This window comes from Argopecten irradians, chromosome 11 (genome assembly GCF_041381155.1).
Source record: "Argopecten irradians isolate NY chromosome 11, Ai_NY, whole genome shotgun sequence".
Classification (NCBI taxonomy): Eukaryota; Metazoa; Mollusca; class Bivalvia; order Pectinida; family Pectinidae; genus Argopecten; species Argopecten irradians.
This window is the reverse complement of record NC_091144.1, coordinates 7,517,115-7,532,059: the sequence shown is the minus strand read 5'-3', so window position 1 is coordinate 7,532,059 and position 14,945 is coordinate 7,517,115. Positions and strand designations below refer to the sequence as shown.

At 35.6% G+C, this 14,945-nt stretch overlaps 1 protein-coding gene across 4 annotated transcripts in view; it reads right to left on the bottom strand.

Annotated features, from left to right (window-relative positions):
• The window catches only part of LOC138334667 (protein mono-ADP-ribosyltransferase PARP14-like), a 70,966-nt gene that overhangs the window by 26,435 nt on the left and 29,586 nt on the right, over nucleotides 1-14,945 (bottom strand). For all 4 annotated transcript variants that reach the window (XM_069283329.1, XM_069283328.1, XM_069283326.1 and 1 more), the window contains 3 exons: nucleotides 7,179-7,412; nucleotides 2,979-4,697; nucleotides 1,823-2,068 (listed from right to left, as the gene is read on the bottom strand). In XM_069283329.1, the coding sequence (XP_069139430.1) occupies nucleotides 1,823-2,068; nucleotides 2,979-4,697; nucleotides 7,179-7,412 (2,199 nt within the window). The remainder of the gene's footprint in view (nucleotides 1-1,822; nucleotides 2,069-2,978; nucleotides 4,698-7,178; nucleotides 7,413-14,945) is intronic.

Genomic DNA, 14,945 nt, shown 5'->3' with positions numbered 1-14,945 from the left:
GATACGAGAGATGTTGCAAAGCAGAATATTAGTGATGTCTTTAAAGAGTGATGTCCCTATATTTTTAAAGAGTGATGTCCCTTTATTTTTAAAGAGTGATGTCCCTTTATTTTCAAAGAGTGATGTCCCTTTATTTTTAAAGAGTGATGACCCTTTATTGTAGAAAGATATATCTTTATTGTTGAGTGATGTCCCTTTATTTTTAAAGAGTAATGTCCCTTTATTTTTAAAGAGTGATGTCCCTTTATTGTAGAAAGATATATCTTTATTGTTGAGTGATGTCCCTTTATTTTTAAAGAGTGATGTCCCTTTATTTTTAAAGAGTGATGTCCCTTTATTTTTAAAGAGTGATGTCTCTTTATTTTTAAAGAGTGATGTCCCTTTATTTTCAAGAGTGATGTCCCTTTATTTTTAAAGAGTGATGACCCTTTATTGTAGAAAGATATATTTTTATTGTTGAGTGATGTCCCTTTATTTTTAAAGAGTAATGTCCCTTTATTTTTAAAGAGTGATGTCCCTTTATTGTAGAAAGATATATCTTTATTGTTGAGTGATGTCCCTTTATTTTTAAAGAGTAATGTCTCTTTATTTTTAAAGAGTGCTGTCCCTTTATTTTCAAGAGTGATGTCCCTTTATTTCTAAATAGTAAAGTCCCTTTATTGTAGAGTGGTGTCACGTTATTGTAAAGTGGTGTCCCTCTATTGTAAAGTGGTGTTCCTTTATTGTAGAGTGGTGTCCCTTTATTGTAAAGTGGTGTCCCTTTATTGTAGAGTGGTGTCCCTTTATTGTAAAGTGGTGTCACTTTATTGTAAAGTGGTGTCCCTTTATTGTAAAGTGGTGTCCCTTTATTGTAGAGTGGTGTCCCTTTATTGTAAAGTGGTGTCCCTTTATTGTAAAGTGGTGTCCCTTTATTGTAAAGTGGTGTCCCTTTATTGTAAAGTGGTGTCCCTTTATTGTAAAGTGGTGTCACTTTATTGTAAAGCGGTGTCCCTTTATTGTAAAGTGGTGTCCCTTTATTGTAGAGTGGTGTCCCTTTATTGTAAAGTGGTATCACTTTATTGTAAAGTGGTATCTCTTTATTGTAGAGTGGTGTCCCTTTATTGTAAAGTGGTGTCCCTTTATTGTAGAGTGGTGTCCCTTTATTGTAAAGTGGTATCACTTTATTGTAGAGTGGTGTCCCTTTATTGTAAAGTGGTATCACTTTATTGTAGAGTGGTGTCCCTTTATTGTAAAGTGGTATCACTTTATTGTAAAGTGGTATCTCTTTATTGTAGAGTGGTGTCCCTTTATTGTAAAGTGGTGTCCCTTTATTGTAGAGTGGTGTCCCTTTATTGTAAAGTGGTATCATTTTATTGTAAAGTGGTATCACTTTATTGTAAAGTGGTGTCCCTTTATTGTAGAGTGGTGTCCCTTTATTGTAAAGAGGTGTCCCTTTATTGTAGAGTGGTGTCCCTTTATTGTAAAGTGGTATCACTTTATTGTAGAGTGGTGTCCCTTTATTGTAAAGTGGTATCATTTTATTGTAAAGTGGTATCACTTTATTGTAAAGTGGTGTCCCTTTATTGTAAAGTGGTATCACTTTATTGTAGAGTGGTGTCCCTTTATTGTAAAGAGGTGTCCCTTTATTGTAGAGTGGTGTCCCTTTATTGTAAAGTGGTATCACTTTATTGTAGAGTGGTGTCCCTTTACTGTAAAGTGGTGTCCCTTTATTGTAGAGTGGTGTCCCTTTATTGTAAAGTGGTGTCACTTTATTGTTGAGTGGTGTCCCTTTATTGTAGAGTGATGTCCCTTTATTGTAGAATGATGTCCCTTTGTAAGATACCTGCACCAAGAGCTGGTAGTGCGATGGACGTCTGTTGATAGATGTTTGTCTCCTCTAAACACTTCAGCACAGCTTCTGTCAGAAGTTCTTTCTCTCTCTGTCTCCCTCCTTGCCACTTCGGCCCCACAGCATGAGCAATGTAGTTACACTGGAGACTTCCAGCTTTCCCCATATACACATCGCCCTCCATCAGGGCTCTGTTTTGTCTGATGTATCTATTACAATCATCCTGTATAGCGTTTCCTCCTATATATACAAATATATGAAAACCGAACAAATATGAAATGAAAGAATTCCTGATTTACAATTTAACTTAAAATAAAACACAAATTATGATTAAGACGAAGTTAGTCAGACTACAAAATCTTGAAAAATAAATTATCAGCGACTGTACAAATATATACACATTAAATTATAGACATACAATGTACTCCGATTTTCCACTGTTTTCTTTGGCTAATATATGGTCATGTGAAGTTCGATATAAAGCATATCAACTTGGTGTTTCCATTTTAAGAAACACAGTGTCAATATTCTATTGTGAACTTCATTATGCAAACGTCAAGTTCTTCAGGGTGGCATTCTATGGCCAAAGCTTTTCTTTTGATTACCATAAACATTAAAGAATGTTTTTGACAATTGCCAAAGAAAGTACATACATGTATCTAATATACAATGTAACAAGAGATTCCAAAGACAGAATGATCTAATGTTTGACAATTGTCAGATGGATCTTTTCTCTACTTTTCATTTAACATTCAAACAAATTTTGATCTTTTAGATGCTTGTTAAATACCAGTACATGTATTCATTGTTCATGAAAAAAATCAAATTATATATTCAAGTAGAGTGGTCAACACTCGCCAATACTGCCTATGTTTTATCTACCTTTGCAAACAGACAATAATATAAGCCTTGTCAATGACCATGACATATTCAGTACTCAAATAAAACACAAATCGTCAGGCAATGATATCTAAGAATTATGCCTACATAACATAGAATTGTAACAATATTCCTTACAATCCCATTATGCAAAAGTACTAGTGGTTTATAATGTATCACACTTCAACATCTGAAAGTATTTGAAACTTAAAGCTATGGAAATTCTTAAATGAAAATTGTTTTAAAAAAACTTCTTATACAACATTTTTACCTTTTTGAACTATTGCCTTGGCCAGGCCCCCATTGTGCTGAAGTTCACGGTTGGCTGCATTAACGAGGACATCGACTTTGAGGTTGGTAATATCTCCCATCACAACCATTAGTTCGTATCCGGGCTGGGAACACCTTGCCATTTCCTGTGTATGATCTGGTCTCAGTGGCATTGGACCGGCTCCAGTTACATCATCATCACTCTCATCACTCGGCACGATCACGACGCCGTGGATTTTCTCCACTTGACTTACTTTTGGTTTACTGTCTTCTGATGTCATCAATTTAGTGATGCCCGGCTTTCTCAAGACATGTTCCTTTCTGGCTACTTGACTTATAACCGCATTTACATCCTGTTTGGCCTTTGACAGTCCCACTTCTGTACCCTTGATTTCTAGGCCCAAGTTGTTGATATTAATGGTCACTTGGTCCAGCTTGTGACGTTGTTCAATGTCCTGAATCTCCCTGACACAATGGGACTGAAGAAATCGTATGATCCCTGTACCAAGTGGAAGCTTGGTGTCATAAATAGTGTTATTTATTAGGAAATCAGAAACCCGTTCTCTCACCATTTCAGCGTCCACATCGGTGGCATATATAAGGATACAGGGTTTGTCTCTAAGTACCGAGATGTACACTAAAACGGTGCATGCGCCTTTGATATTCTGCTCTTCATCTGACCACTTTTCTGTGGCTAAGAGAGGAAGGGACTCTTTCTTCACATCAACACTTGTTTCCAAAATAGAATCTTTAAGAATATGAGCAGCGTTAACTGCCCCTTCATCCGACATAGCAAATACCAGAAATTTGCTGTTTTGCATTTCCCAAACTGCTGTTATGTTTTTATCTTTCATTTTCCCAGCCACATATTGTTTCACAGCTTTCTCTTGCAGGTACTTATACTTCCCCTTGCTGAAATCATTTACTTCGCTGGACACTAATGCAGAAATCGTTTCAAACAAATTTGCTTTTGCTTCATTAACCTCTCCGTAGAGTCCTTCATACGTTACTGTTCTAGCCTTAAAGTCTAGTATAACTTTCATACCACGATATTTCTTCTCTACTGTTTCCTTGTAGTTTGTTTTACTAAGCATCATTACCTGGTAATGTTTCAATGCTCGAGTAGTTTCACTTATCTGCTTTTTTTTTCTCTCTAACTCATCAACGATTACCTTAATGATTTTTTCCACACTTTGGGAAACTTCGGCAGCAAATTTCTTGTGTCCCATTACAAATATTTCATAGCTGACTTTCTCCACAGCCACTGAAACTCCATCAGGATGTGAAATGTTCATGTTCTGAAGTTCGCCGATAACACTACCCCATGCCTCCTGAAGGATATCATGTTTAAAGACACTGAGAACATCCAGGAACCTGTCCAGAGCTAACCGTGCTGTGTCCTTCCAAGCTTTGGCTAAAGTCCGGCAATCTTTGATTTCCTTGGTAAGGAGACATTCCAACTTAACTGGATCACCGAGGTTTTCAGGCCAAATTATTTGTGTATGCTGTGAGGATAATTGTTTCTCTAAACCATCTTTGTTTGGTTTGGAATTCTGTAGGAACTGCACCTTTCTAGGATCTATGTCAGAGATAACTAGAGTATCTGGGACTTTAAACTTTGGTCCATCGTCTCCGGACTCCCCTAACAACTCATGGAACAGCTTCACATCTAGAGTAGTGTTATCTACGGTATGTGATCGCTCCAGCACTCTGTCAACCACTGAAACATAAAACATAGATGTTACTACAAAATACAACTATTCAAAATTATAAAAACCATAACTTGTCTCCCTTTAATTATCAAACTTCAGATATATGTATTATATTTATGATAAGTGATGGACAGTCTTTGTAATACAACATCATTGAGATTATCCTTTTTGGAAGGATTAGACAGGTTGTCAAAAAGTCAAGTGAAAGTGTACGAGACATTACATGTAAATCTAATTCATACATTGTGGTCACTAAAGCCATACCACGATGATCTCATCCTTACCTGTGTAAACTAATTCATACCTATTTTTAATGACATGCTAACCTGTGTAATTCATGACTTTATGATTTAATGACATGCTAACCTGTGTAACCTAATCCATGACTTTATGATTTAATGACATGCTAACCTGTGTAACCTAATCCATGACTTTATGATTTAATGACATGCTAACCTGTGTAACCTAATCCATGACTTTATGATTTAATGACATGCTAACCTGTGTAACCTAATCCATGACTTTATGATTTAATGACATGCTAACCTGTGTAACCTAATCCATGACTTTATGATATAATGACATGCTAACCTGTGTAATCTAATCCATGACTTTATGATTTAATGACATGCTAACCTGTGTAACCTAATCCATGACTTTATGACTTAATGACATGCTAACCTGTGTAACCTAATCCATGACTTTATGACTTAATGACATGCTAACCTGTGTAACCTAATCCATGACTTTATGACTTAATGACATGCTAACCTGTGTAACCTAATCCATGACTTTATGATATAATGACATGCTAACCTGTGTAACCTAATCCATGACTTTATGATATAATGACATGCTAACCTGTGTAACCTAATCCATGACTTTATGATATAATGACAAGCTAACCTGTGTAACCTAATCCATGACTTTATGATTAATTCTTATGACTTAATGACATGCTAACCTGTGTAACCTAATCCATGACTTTATGATATGATGACATGCTAACCTGTGTAACCTAATCCATGACTTTATGATTTAATGACATGCTAACCTGTGTAACCTAATCCATGACTTTATGACTTAATGACATGCTAACCTGTGTAACCTAATCCATGACTTTATGATATAATGACATGCTAACCTGTGTAACCTAATCCATGACTTTATGATTTAATGACATGCTAACCTGTGTAACCTAATCCATGACTTTATGATTTAATGACATGCTAACCTGTGTAACCTAATCCATGACTTTATGACTTAATGACATGCTAACCTGTGTAACCTGATCCATGACTTTATGATTTAATGACATGCTAACCTGTGTAACCTGATCCATGACTTTATGACTTAATGACATGCTAACCTGTGTAACCTAATCCATGACTTTATGATTTAATGACATGCTAACCTGTGTAACCTGATCCATGACTTTATGACTTAATGACATGCTAACCTGTGGAACCTAATCCATGACTTTATGATTTAATGACATGCTAACCTGTGTAACCTAATCCATGACTTTATGACTTAATGACATGCTAACCTGTGTAACCTAATCCATGACTTTATGATTTAATGACATGCTAACCTGTGTAACCTGATCCATGACTTTATGACTTAATGACATGCTAACCTGTGTAACCTAATCCATGACTTTATGATTTAATGACATGCTAACCTGTGTAACCTAATCCATGACTTTATGACTTAATGACATGCTAACCTGTGTAACCTAATCCATGACTTTATGATTTAATGACATGCTAACCTGTGTAACCTAATCCATGACTTTATGACTTAATGACATGCTAACCTGTGTAACCTAATCCATGACTTTATGATATAATGACATGCTAACCTGTGTAACCTAATCCATGACTTTATGACTTAATGACATGCTAACCTGTGTAACCTAATCCATGACTTTATGATATAATGACAAGCTAACCTGTGTAACCTGATCCATGACTTTATGATTTAATGACATGCTAACCTGTGGAACCTAATCCACGACTTTATGATATAATGACAAGCTAACCTGTGTAACCTAATCCATGACTTTATGATTTAATGACATGCTAACCTGTGTAACCTAATCCATGACTTTATGACTTAATGACATGCTTACCTGTGTAACCTAATCCATGACTTTATGACTTAATGACATGCTTACCTGTGTAACCTAATCCATGACTTTATGATATAATGACAAGCTAACCTGTGTAACCTAATCCATGACTTTATGATTTAATGACATGCTAACCTGTGTAACCTAATCCATGACTTTATGATTTAATGACATGCTAAACTGTGTAATCTAATCCATGACTTTATGATCTAATGACATGCTAAACTGTGTAATCTAATCCATGACTTTATGATTTAATGACATGCTAACCTGTGTAACCTAATCCATGACTTTATGATTTAATGACATGCTAACCTGTGTAATCCATGACTTTATGATTTAATGACATGCTAACCTGTGTGATCAACAAACAGGATGAGGAAGGATCCATCTTCCCGGTCCTTGACTTCCAGCACATCACCACCTCCACTTCTGCGGGTATTTTCAAAGTAATATTCCAGTGTACTTGCTGTTGTTTTTTCTGCAGTCCCTCTTACAAGGACACAGTTGGATATTGGCACTTTGAAAACCTTCAAGTAATTCTTATCCAGAGCTTTTTTCATGCAAGCCTTTTCCAGTTTTTCAAAATCTGGAATAGAAACATATGTAAGTGTACAACTGAAATGTGTTTGCCATGCTCCTGGCCATGTAACATCTTCAGTAATGGTTTCCGACTATCTGTACTTTGGGAAAATTGCCACAGTGGCCAATATAACTAATATCAGAAACATTTATACATGTACATAATATGTATTATACATGTATATGTTTCTGTTTTTATTTAGCAATTAAAGGTTTGTTAGGGCAAAATTTGTTTTATCCGCCACCAAGATTCCATTTATATCTCAAATTATTGCAATCTTATAATCCTCAAATTGTTATATATACAATTTTATACTATTTCATAGCAAAAAATATTTTAAGTGCAAGTCAGTAAACATTTGGAATTGGCTGCTTCAACTATTTAACTTGAACAGGCATGGTTAATGTGATAAGAAAAAGTCTATATGAATAATATGAAAAGACAACAAAAACTCATTAGTAATCTCAGATGTTTTTTTTATGATAATATTATAACTAAACTGATTCATTTTACTTAAAGGATTTGTGCAGCCAAATTTTTTTTTTGATAATACGTCAGGACATTGCTTTGGATGAATGAAAAATTAAGTCCCACCCAACAAATCGCCTATCTTTTAGCGCTATCGGTTGGTTTTGGTCGTGATTTACGGGTAGTGTCGACTACGGTTCAGAGATAATGAGCTAGGTGGTCACGTGGTCTTGTGATGTCAGAGTAGTCCCCGGCTACACAAGGTAAGCCTAGTACTATATATGTATACAGCATATATATACGTATACGTTAGATCTACAATATGAGTTTTTCGAGTAAATGGTTATTCTAGCTTTATGATGTAGATATTTTCAGTTTCAAAACATTCAATTTACACCACTCAAAAAGTTAAGACAAGCATATATCTAACTTTAGATTAGATAATAAGTCCAATTTGATAGCGATATCAAAATGATGTTCGGATCAGTATGGACTGAGATTTAGATAGCATATGATGTAAATTTCAGTGTAATAAAAAAACAGAATAATATAAAACTATCTTTTTACGGGTGAAATCCCAAAATTTAGCATGAATATATCTAGAATCCGTGTTTTTATTTCAAACTTCTGCTATAACGATGCAAACACGGCACAGTTTTTGAGTAAAAATAAAATGTGGACGGTTATCAGTTATGTGATATTGGAGTAACAGTACCGAACTTATACAGAAAATAATATGTATATCTATATTGTTGCCTTTGAAACTTTATCCATAACGTTTACTAAAAAGCAGAAATACATCAATGGTATTTCTGATATATGTTCCTAAATCAAAGTGTAGATTTAAATTCATTATTTCAAAATTATACTAAATCCTTAAAATAGTATATTCATTGTCGACTGTTTTGTATATCTTACCGAGATTTAATAGTATGATATATGAACATTTATCGTATAATCCAAAAAATAACCACATAAAGTGTTCAAATGAAAATTGAAATTACTTGTATACAGGCATTATAAATAGATATAATATCTTGTACCTTTTTAAAAAATATACTAAGTGATATTTAAATAAGCATATTTAGTGTGATAATGTTGTAACCCTTCTTGTATGACTATACATGTACATTTAGATTCGAAACTGTGAATATACATACTTAGAATTTTTACTGATGCCTTATAAATTACGGAAGATTGCTATATGCCACGATTCCGTAATTACAGTACTAGACTGGAATAATTTTTAAGGTTAAACCTTTAGTTGAAATAATTCTTAGAGCCATTTTTGTTCCTGAATAAGTCACCTTCCATTTTTGTTTTACCTGTGAACGACATATATATATGTGTATGTAATATAAAAAATAAAAGTCAACGACTTTCCTCTTGTACATTCACCATTTCACTCCTGAAGAGCCATCATGAAATGGTGAATGTACAAGAGGAAAGCCGTTGACTTTTATTTTTTATATATTCAACTCTACATGGACACATACTTTTTTCTTTGGGTATGTAATATATATTCCTAGGTATGATCAGGTATATTTTACTTCCATTTGCTTTTACATCTTCATTTTAAAAATGGAGGTGACAATAAAATACCTAGAGTATAGATGTACGGGGTTTCCATAATTCAAATCACAATCCAATTAACGGATGTCCTAACCAGTGATCGATTGACAGTAAGACAATAGCAAATACCCGATATAGTCCACCGAATCGCAAATTGCCCGCGGCCAGGTAATTACAGGTGATTTTGATGAATGGCGTTGTGTACAGGTAAACAACATCCTGGTCAAGGTATTACATAACCATCAAAGCAAAGGCATGGCTAATTATACATCTATAATATCGGTGTATCTACTCGTATATCGATTAAAAAATGAAAGCGACCGCACGGTCTGAAAAAATAGTTTGTTTTGCTTAATATCTCAATTATTTGATCTTTTATAATATCAAAAGTAAATTCTTTCTACCACATGTAGAAACGTTTTACGGTATTGTAATAAATATATCTCGATTTATTCGGTTAGCAACACACAACACAATGTTTGTAATGATCAATCATCGGTGTTTACGTATGTCAAGCATCATATCATTGATGCTTTATTCAAGGATTTCTTAAATTGTTACGTAAAATTTCATATTACAGTCACAAACTTTGCAATTCACAATGTATCAAAGATACAGGATAATATTATCTAATTAAAGCTTATTCGTTGCTGAACTCCTCGACAAAAAATCTGAAACTTTTATTTCTGTGTGGATTTTCTTTCATAATTACACGAAGATACCTGCTATTAGAGCATAAACTAGCTTATAAAGAGTATTTGAAACATCGAATTTCACTCGTTTAGTTATTCATATTCGAGCCAAAGTTATTGTACGATTAACTTTACTCAAAAGTAATCATAAAAAACCTTTTATCGGCTTTATCTGTGACCGTCGATGTAAGTGATAGCACATCACTTATAGTACAGCTATAAGCCACGGACTATTATGACGTCACACGGTTTAGAGCTAGAAAATATGCATAATCGGGTGGTCAGAAAATTTGACCTCGATATCGGCGGTTTACAGGTTATTCTGGTCGCGCGCAGCACGGAAAGGTTTCTACATGGTCTAATTAAGCTATTTCTAGCATAAACTGAAATTATCATTTTTGACTGCACAAATCCTTTAACAGTGTCAATGTTCCTATGTTGAACTTGGTGTCAGTAAACAGGACTCCCATTCATGTTTAATATAGGTATAAAACTAATTTAAGAATACCATCTCTTGGTAGATTTATTCACTAATAATGCAGATCCTGAATATCATTAGAGTCGTGGGAGCCTCTCTGGCAAATGTAAATATTGTCTCATAATAAATTACTGGTTAACAAATGACACCATTGATTCTTTTATCCTTAGGACAATACAGTGTCACTTGTCTAAACCGGACCCTGTACAAACTGGAAACTTACCCTTACCAATTAAATTGTTTGGTCCCCGCATATTAATCCATTATAGTACGTAAAACCTGTGTAATCCGGAAACTGTCTACTCTGAAAATCAGAGTTACCTTCAGACAGTAATCTTACTATACCATTGTTTGCAAAACTAACTTAGGCAAAGCGACGAGGATGTTTGCACACTGCATAGCAATGAAAACAAACACTATCCATTCACGACTTTGATTCAAAGCTACCATCTGATCATGAGGCACCTACAGAGGATTCAACCCAAACTGATGCATGGTTTGGCAAAATAGTGACAACTATTCAATTGTTCAATATCATGTGTTTCTGAATACTGGTACTTTTCACATTGAATGAATAATCATACCTGCCTCCATTTTGTTCCAGGCAAAGTTTTTATTTCTGTCATCATAAAATATTGTAGGCCACTCCTTATATGGTCAACCTGCCATATTTGGAGCACAAGACTTTCTAACGAGAAGTATCAGAGATGTGTGCCAGTTAATGTGTTTACAAACATAATTTAGACATGAAGCAAAGATGGTTAAAATGAATGATCAGTTTATGTTAGAAATATTGGATACTGCTGAATTTAATTAAAAATATTCCTGACACACACCAACTGTATCATTTTCACCACTGGATGTTTTGCAACATTATGATTAATAGGACATAATCGTAGCTCTGTCATCTGTTGTCTGTCATTCATACATGAAGCTTTGCCAACTGTTGTCCAGGATTCATACATGTAGCTCTGTCATCTGTCGTCTGTCATTCATACATGAAGCTTTGCCAACTGTTGTCCAGGATTCATACATGTAGCTCTGTCATCTGTCGTCTGTCATTCATACATGAAGCTCTGTCATCTGTTGTCCAGGATTCATACATGTAGCTCTGTCATCTGTTGTCTGTCATTCATACATGTAGCTCTGTCATCTGTTGTCTGTCATTCATACATGTAGCTCTGTCATCTGTTGTCCGTCATTCATACATGTAGCTCTGTCTTCTGTTGTCCGTCATACACACATGTAGCTCTGTCATCTATTGTCCATCATTCATACATGTAACTCTGTCATCTGATGTCCGTCATACATACATGTAGCTCTGTCATCTGTTGTCCATCATACACACATGTAGCTCTGTCATCTGTCGTCTGTCATTCATACATAAAGCTTTGCCAACTGTTGCCCAGGATTCATACATGTAGCTCTGTCATCTGTTGTCCATCATTCATACATGTAGCTCTGTCATCTGTTGTCCATCATTCATACATGTAGCTCTGTCATCTGTTGTCGGTCATTCATACATGTAGCTTTGTCATCTGTTGACTGTCATTTATACAATGTCATGTAGCTCTTTCATCTGTTGTCAGTCATTCATACATGTAGCTCTGTCATTTGTTGTCCATCATTCATACATGAAGCTCTGTCAACTGTTGTCCGTCATTCATACAAGTAGCTCTGTCATCTGTCGTCAGTCATTCATACAAGTAATTCTGTCATCTTTCGTCCGTCATTCATTCATGTAGCTCTGTCATCTGTTGTCCCTCATTCATACATGTAGCTCTGTCATCTGTTGTCGGTCATTCATACATGTAGCTCTGTCATCTGTTGTCTGTCATTCATACATGAAGTTGTCATCTGTTGTCCGTCATTCATACATGTAGCTCTGTCATCTGTTGTCCGTCATTCATACACATAACTCTGTCATCTGTCATTCATACATGTAGCTCTGTCATCTGTTGTCCGTCATTCATACATGTACCTCTGTCATCTATCGTCTGTCATTCATACATGTAGCTCTGTCATCTGTTGTCCGTCATTCTTACATGTAGCTCTGTCATCTGTTGTCCGTCATTCATACATGAAGCTCTGTCATCTGTTGTCTGTCATTAATAAAATGTCATGTAGCTATGACATCTTTTGTCTGTCATTCATACATGAAGTTGTCATCTGTTGTCCGTCATTCATACATGTAACTATGTCATCTGTTGTCTGTCATTCATACACGTAACTCTGTCATCTGATGTCCGTCATTAATACATGTAGCTCTGTCATCTGTCATCTGTCATTCATACATGTAGCTCTGTCATCTGTTGTCTGTCATTTATACATGTAGCTATGTCATCTTTTGTCCGTCATTCATACATGTAGCTCTGTCATCTGTTGTCTTGTCATTCATACATGTAGCTATGTCATCTGTTGTCTGTCATTCATACAGGTAGCTAAATCTGTCATCTGTTGTCTGTCATTAATAAAATGTCATGTAGCTATGACATCTGTTGTCTGTCATTCATACATGAAGTTGTCATCTGTTGTCCATCATTCATACACGTAACTCTGTTATCTGTCATTCATACATGTAGCTCTGTCATCTGTTGTCTTGTCATTCATACATGTAGCTATGGCATTTGTTGTGTGTCATTCATACATGTAGCTCTGTCATCTGTTGTCCGTCATACACACATGTAGCTCTGTCATCTCTTGTCCATCATTCATACATGTAGCTCTGTCATCTGTTTTTCAATCAATCATACATGCAGCTCTGTCATCTGTTGTCTTATCATTCATACATGTAGCTATGTCATCTGTTGTCTGTCATTCATACATGTAGCTATGTCATCTGTTGTCCGTCATTTATACAATGTTATGTAGCTCTGTCATCTGTTGTCCATCATTCATACATGTAGCTCTGTCATCTGCCGTCTGTCATTTATACAATTTCATGTAGCTATGACATCTGTTGTCCAGGATTCATACATGTAGCTATGACATCTTTTGTCTGTCATTCATACATGAAGTTGTCAACTGTTGTCCATCATTCATACATGTAGCTCTGTCATCTTTTTTTCAATCATTCATACATGTAGCTCTGACATCTGTTGTCCGTCATTCATACATGTAGCTCTGTCATCTGTTATCCATCATTCATACATGTAGCTCTGTCATCTGTTGTCCGTCATTTATACAATGTCATGTATTTATGACATCTGTTGCCTGTCATTCACACATGAAGCTGTCATATGTTGTCCGTCATTCATACATGTAACTATGTCATCTAATGTCAATCATTCATACATGTTACTGTCATATATTGTCCGTCATTCATACATGTAGCTCTGTCATCTGTTGTCCGTCATTCATACATGTAGCTCTGTCATCTATTGTCTGTCATTCTTACATGTAGCTATGTCATCTGTTGTCTGTCATTCATACATGTAGCTGTGTCATCTGTTGTCCATCATTCATACATGTAGCTCTGTCATCTGTTGTCCGTCATTCATACATGTAGCTCTGTCATCTGTTGTCTGTCATTCATATAAGAAGCTGTCATCTGTTGTCTGTCATTCATACATGTAGCTCTGTCATCTGTTGTCCATCATTCATACATGTAGCTCTGTCATCTGTTGTCCGTCATTTATATAATTTCATGTAGCTATGACATCTGTTGTCTGTCATTCATACATAAAGCTGTCATCTGTTGTCTGTCATTCATACATGTAGCTCTGTCATCTGTCATTCATACCTGTAGCTCTCTGTCATCTATTGTCCGTCATTCATACATGTAGCTCTGTCATCTGTTGTCCGTCATTCATACATGTAGCTCTGTCATCTGTTGTCCGTCATTCATACAGGTAGCTAGATCTGTCATCTGTTGTCTTGTCATTCATACCTGTAGCTCTGTCATCTGTTGTCCGTCATTCATACATGTAGCTCTGTCATCTGTTGTCTTGTCATTCATACATGTAGCTCTGTCATCTGTTGTCTGTCATTTATACATGTAGTTCTGTAATCTGTTGTCCGTCATACACACATGTAGCTCTGTCATCTGTTGTCCGTCATTTATACATGCAGCTCTGTCATCTGTCATATGTCATTCATAAATGTAGCTCTGTCATCTGCCATCTGTCATTTATACAATTTCATGTAGCTATGACATCTGTTGTCTGTCATTCATACATGAAGTTGTCATCTGTTGTCCATCATTCATACATGTAGCTCTGTCATCTGTTGTCTGTCATTCATACATGTAGCTCTGTCATCTGTTGTCTTGTCATTCATACATGTAGCTATGTCATCTGTTGTCTGTCATTCATACATGTAGCTCTGTCA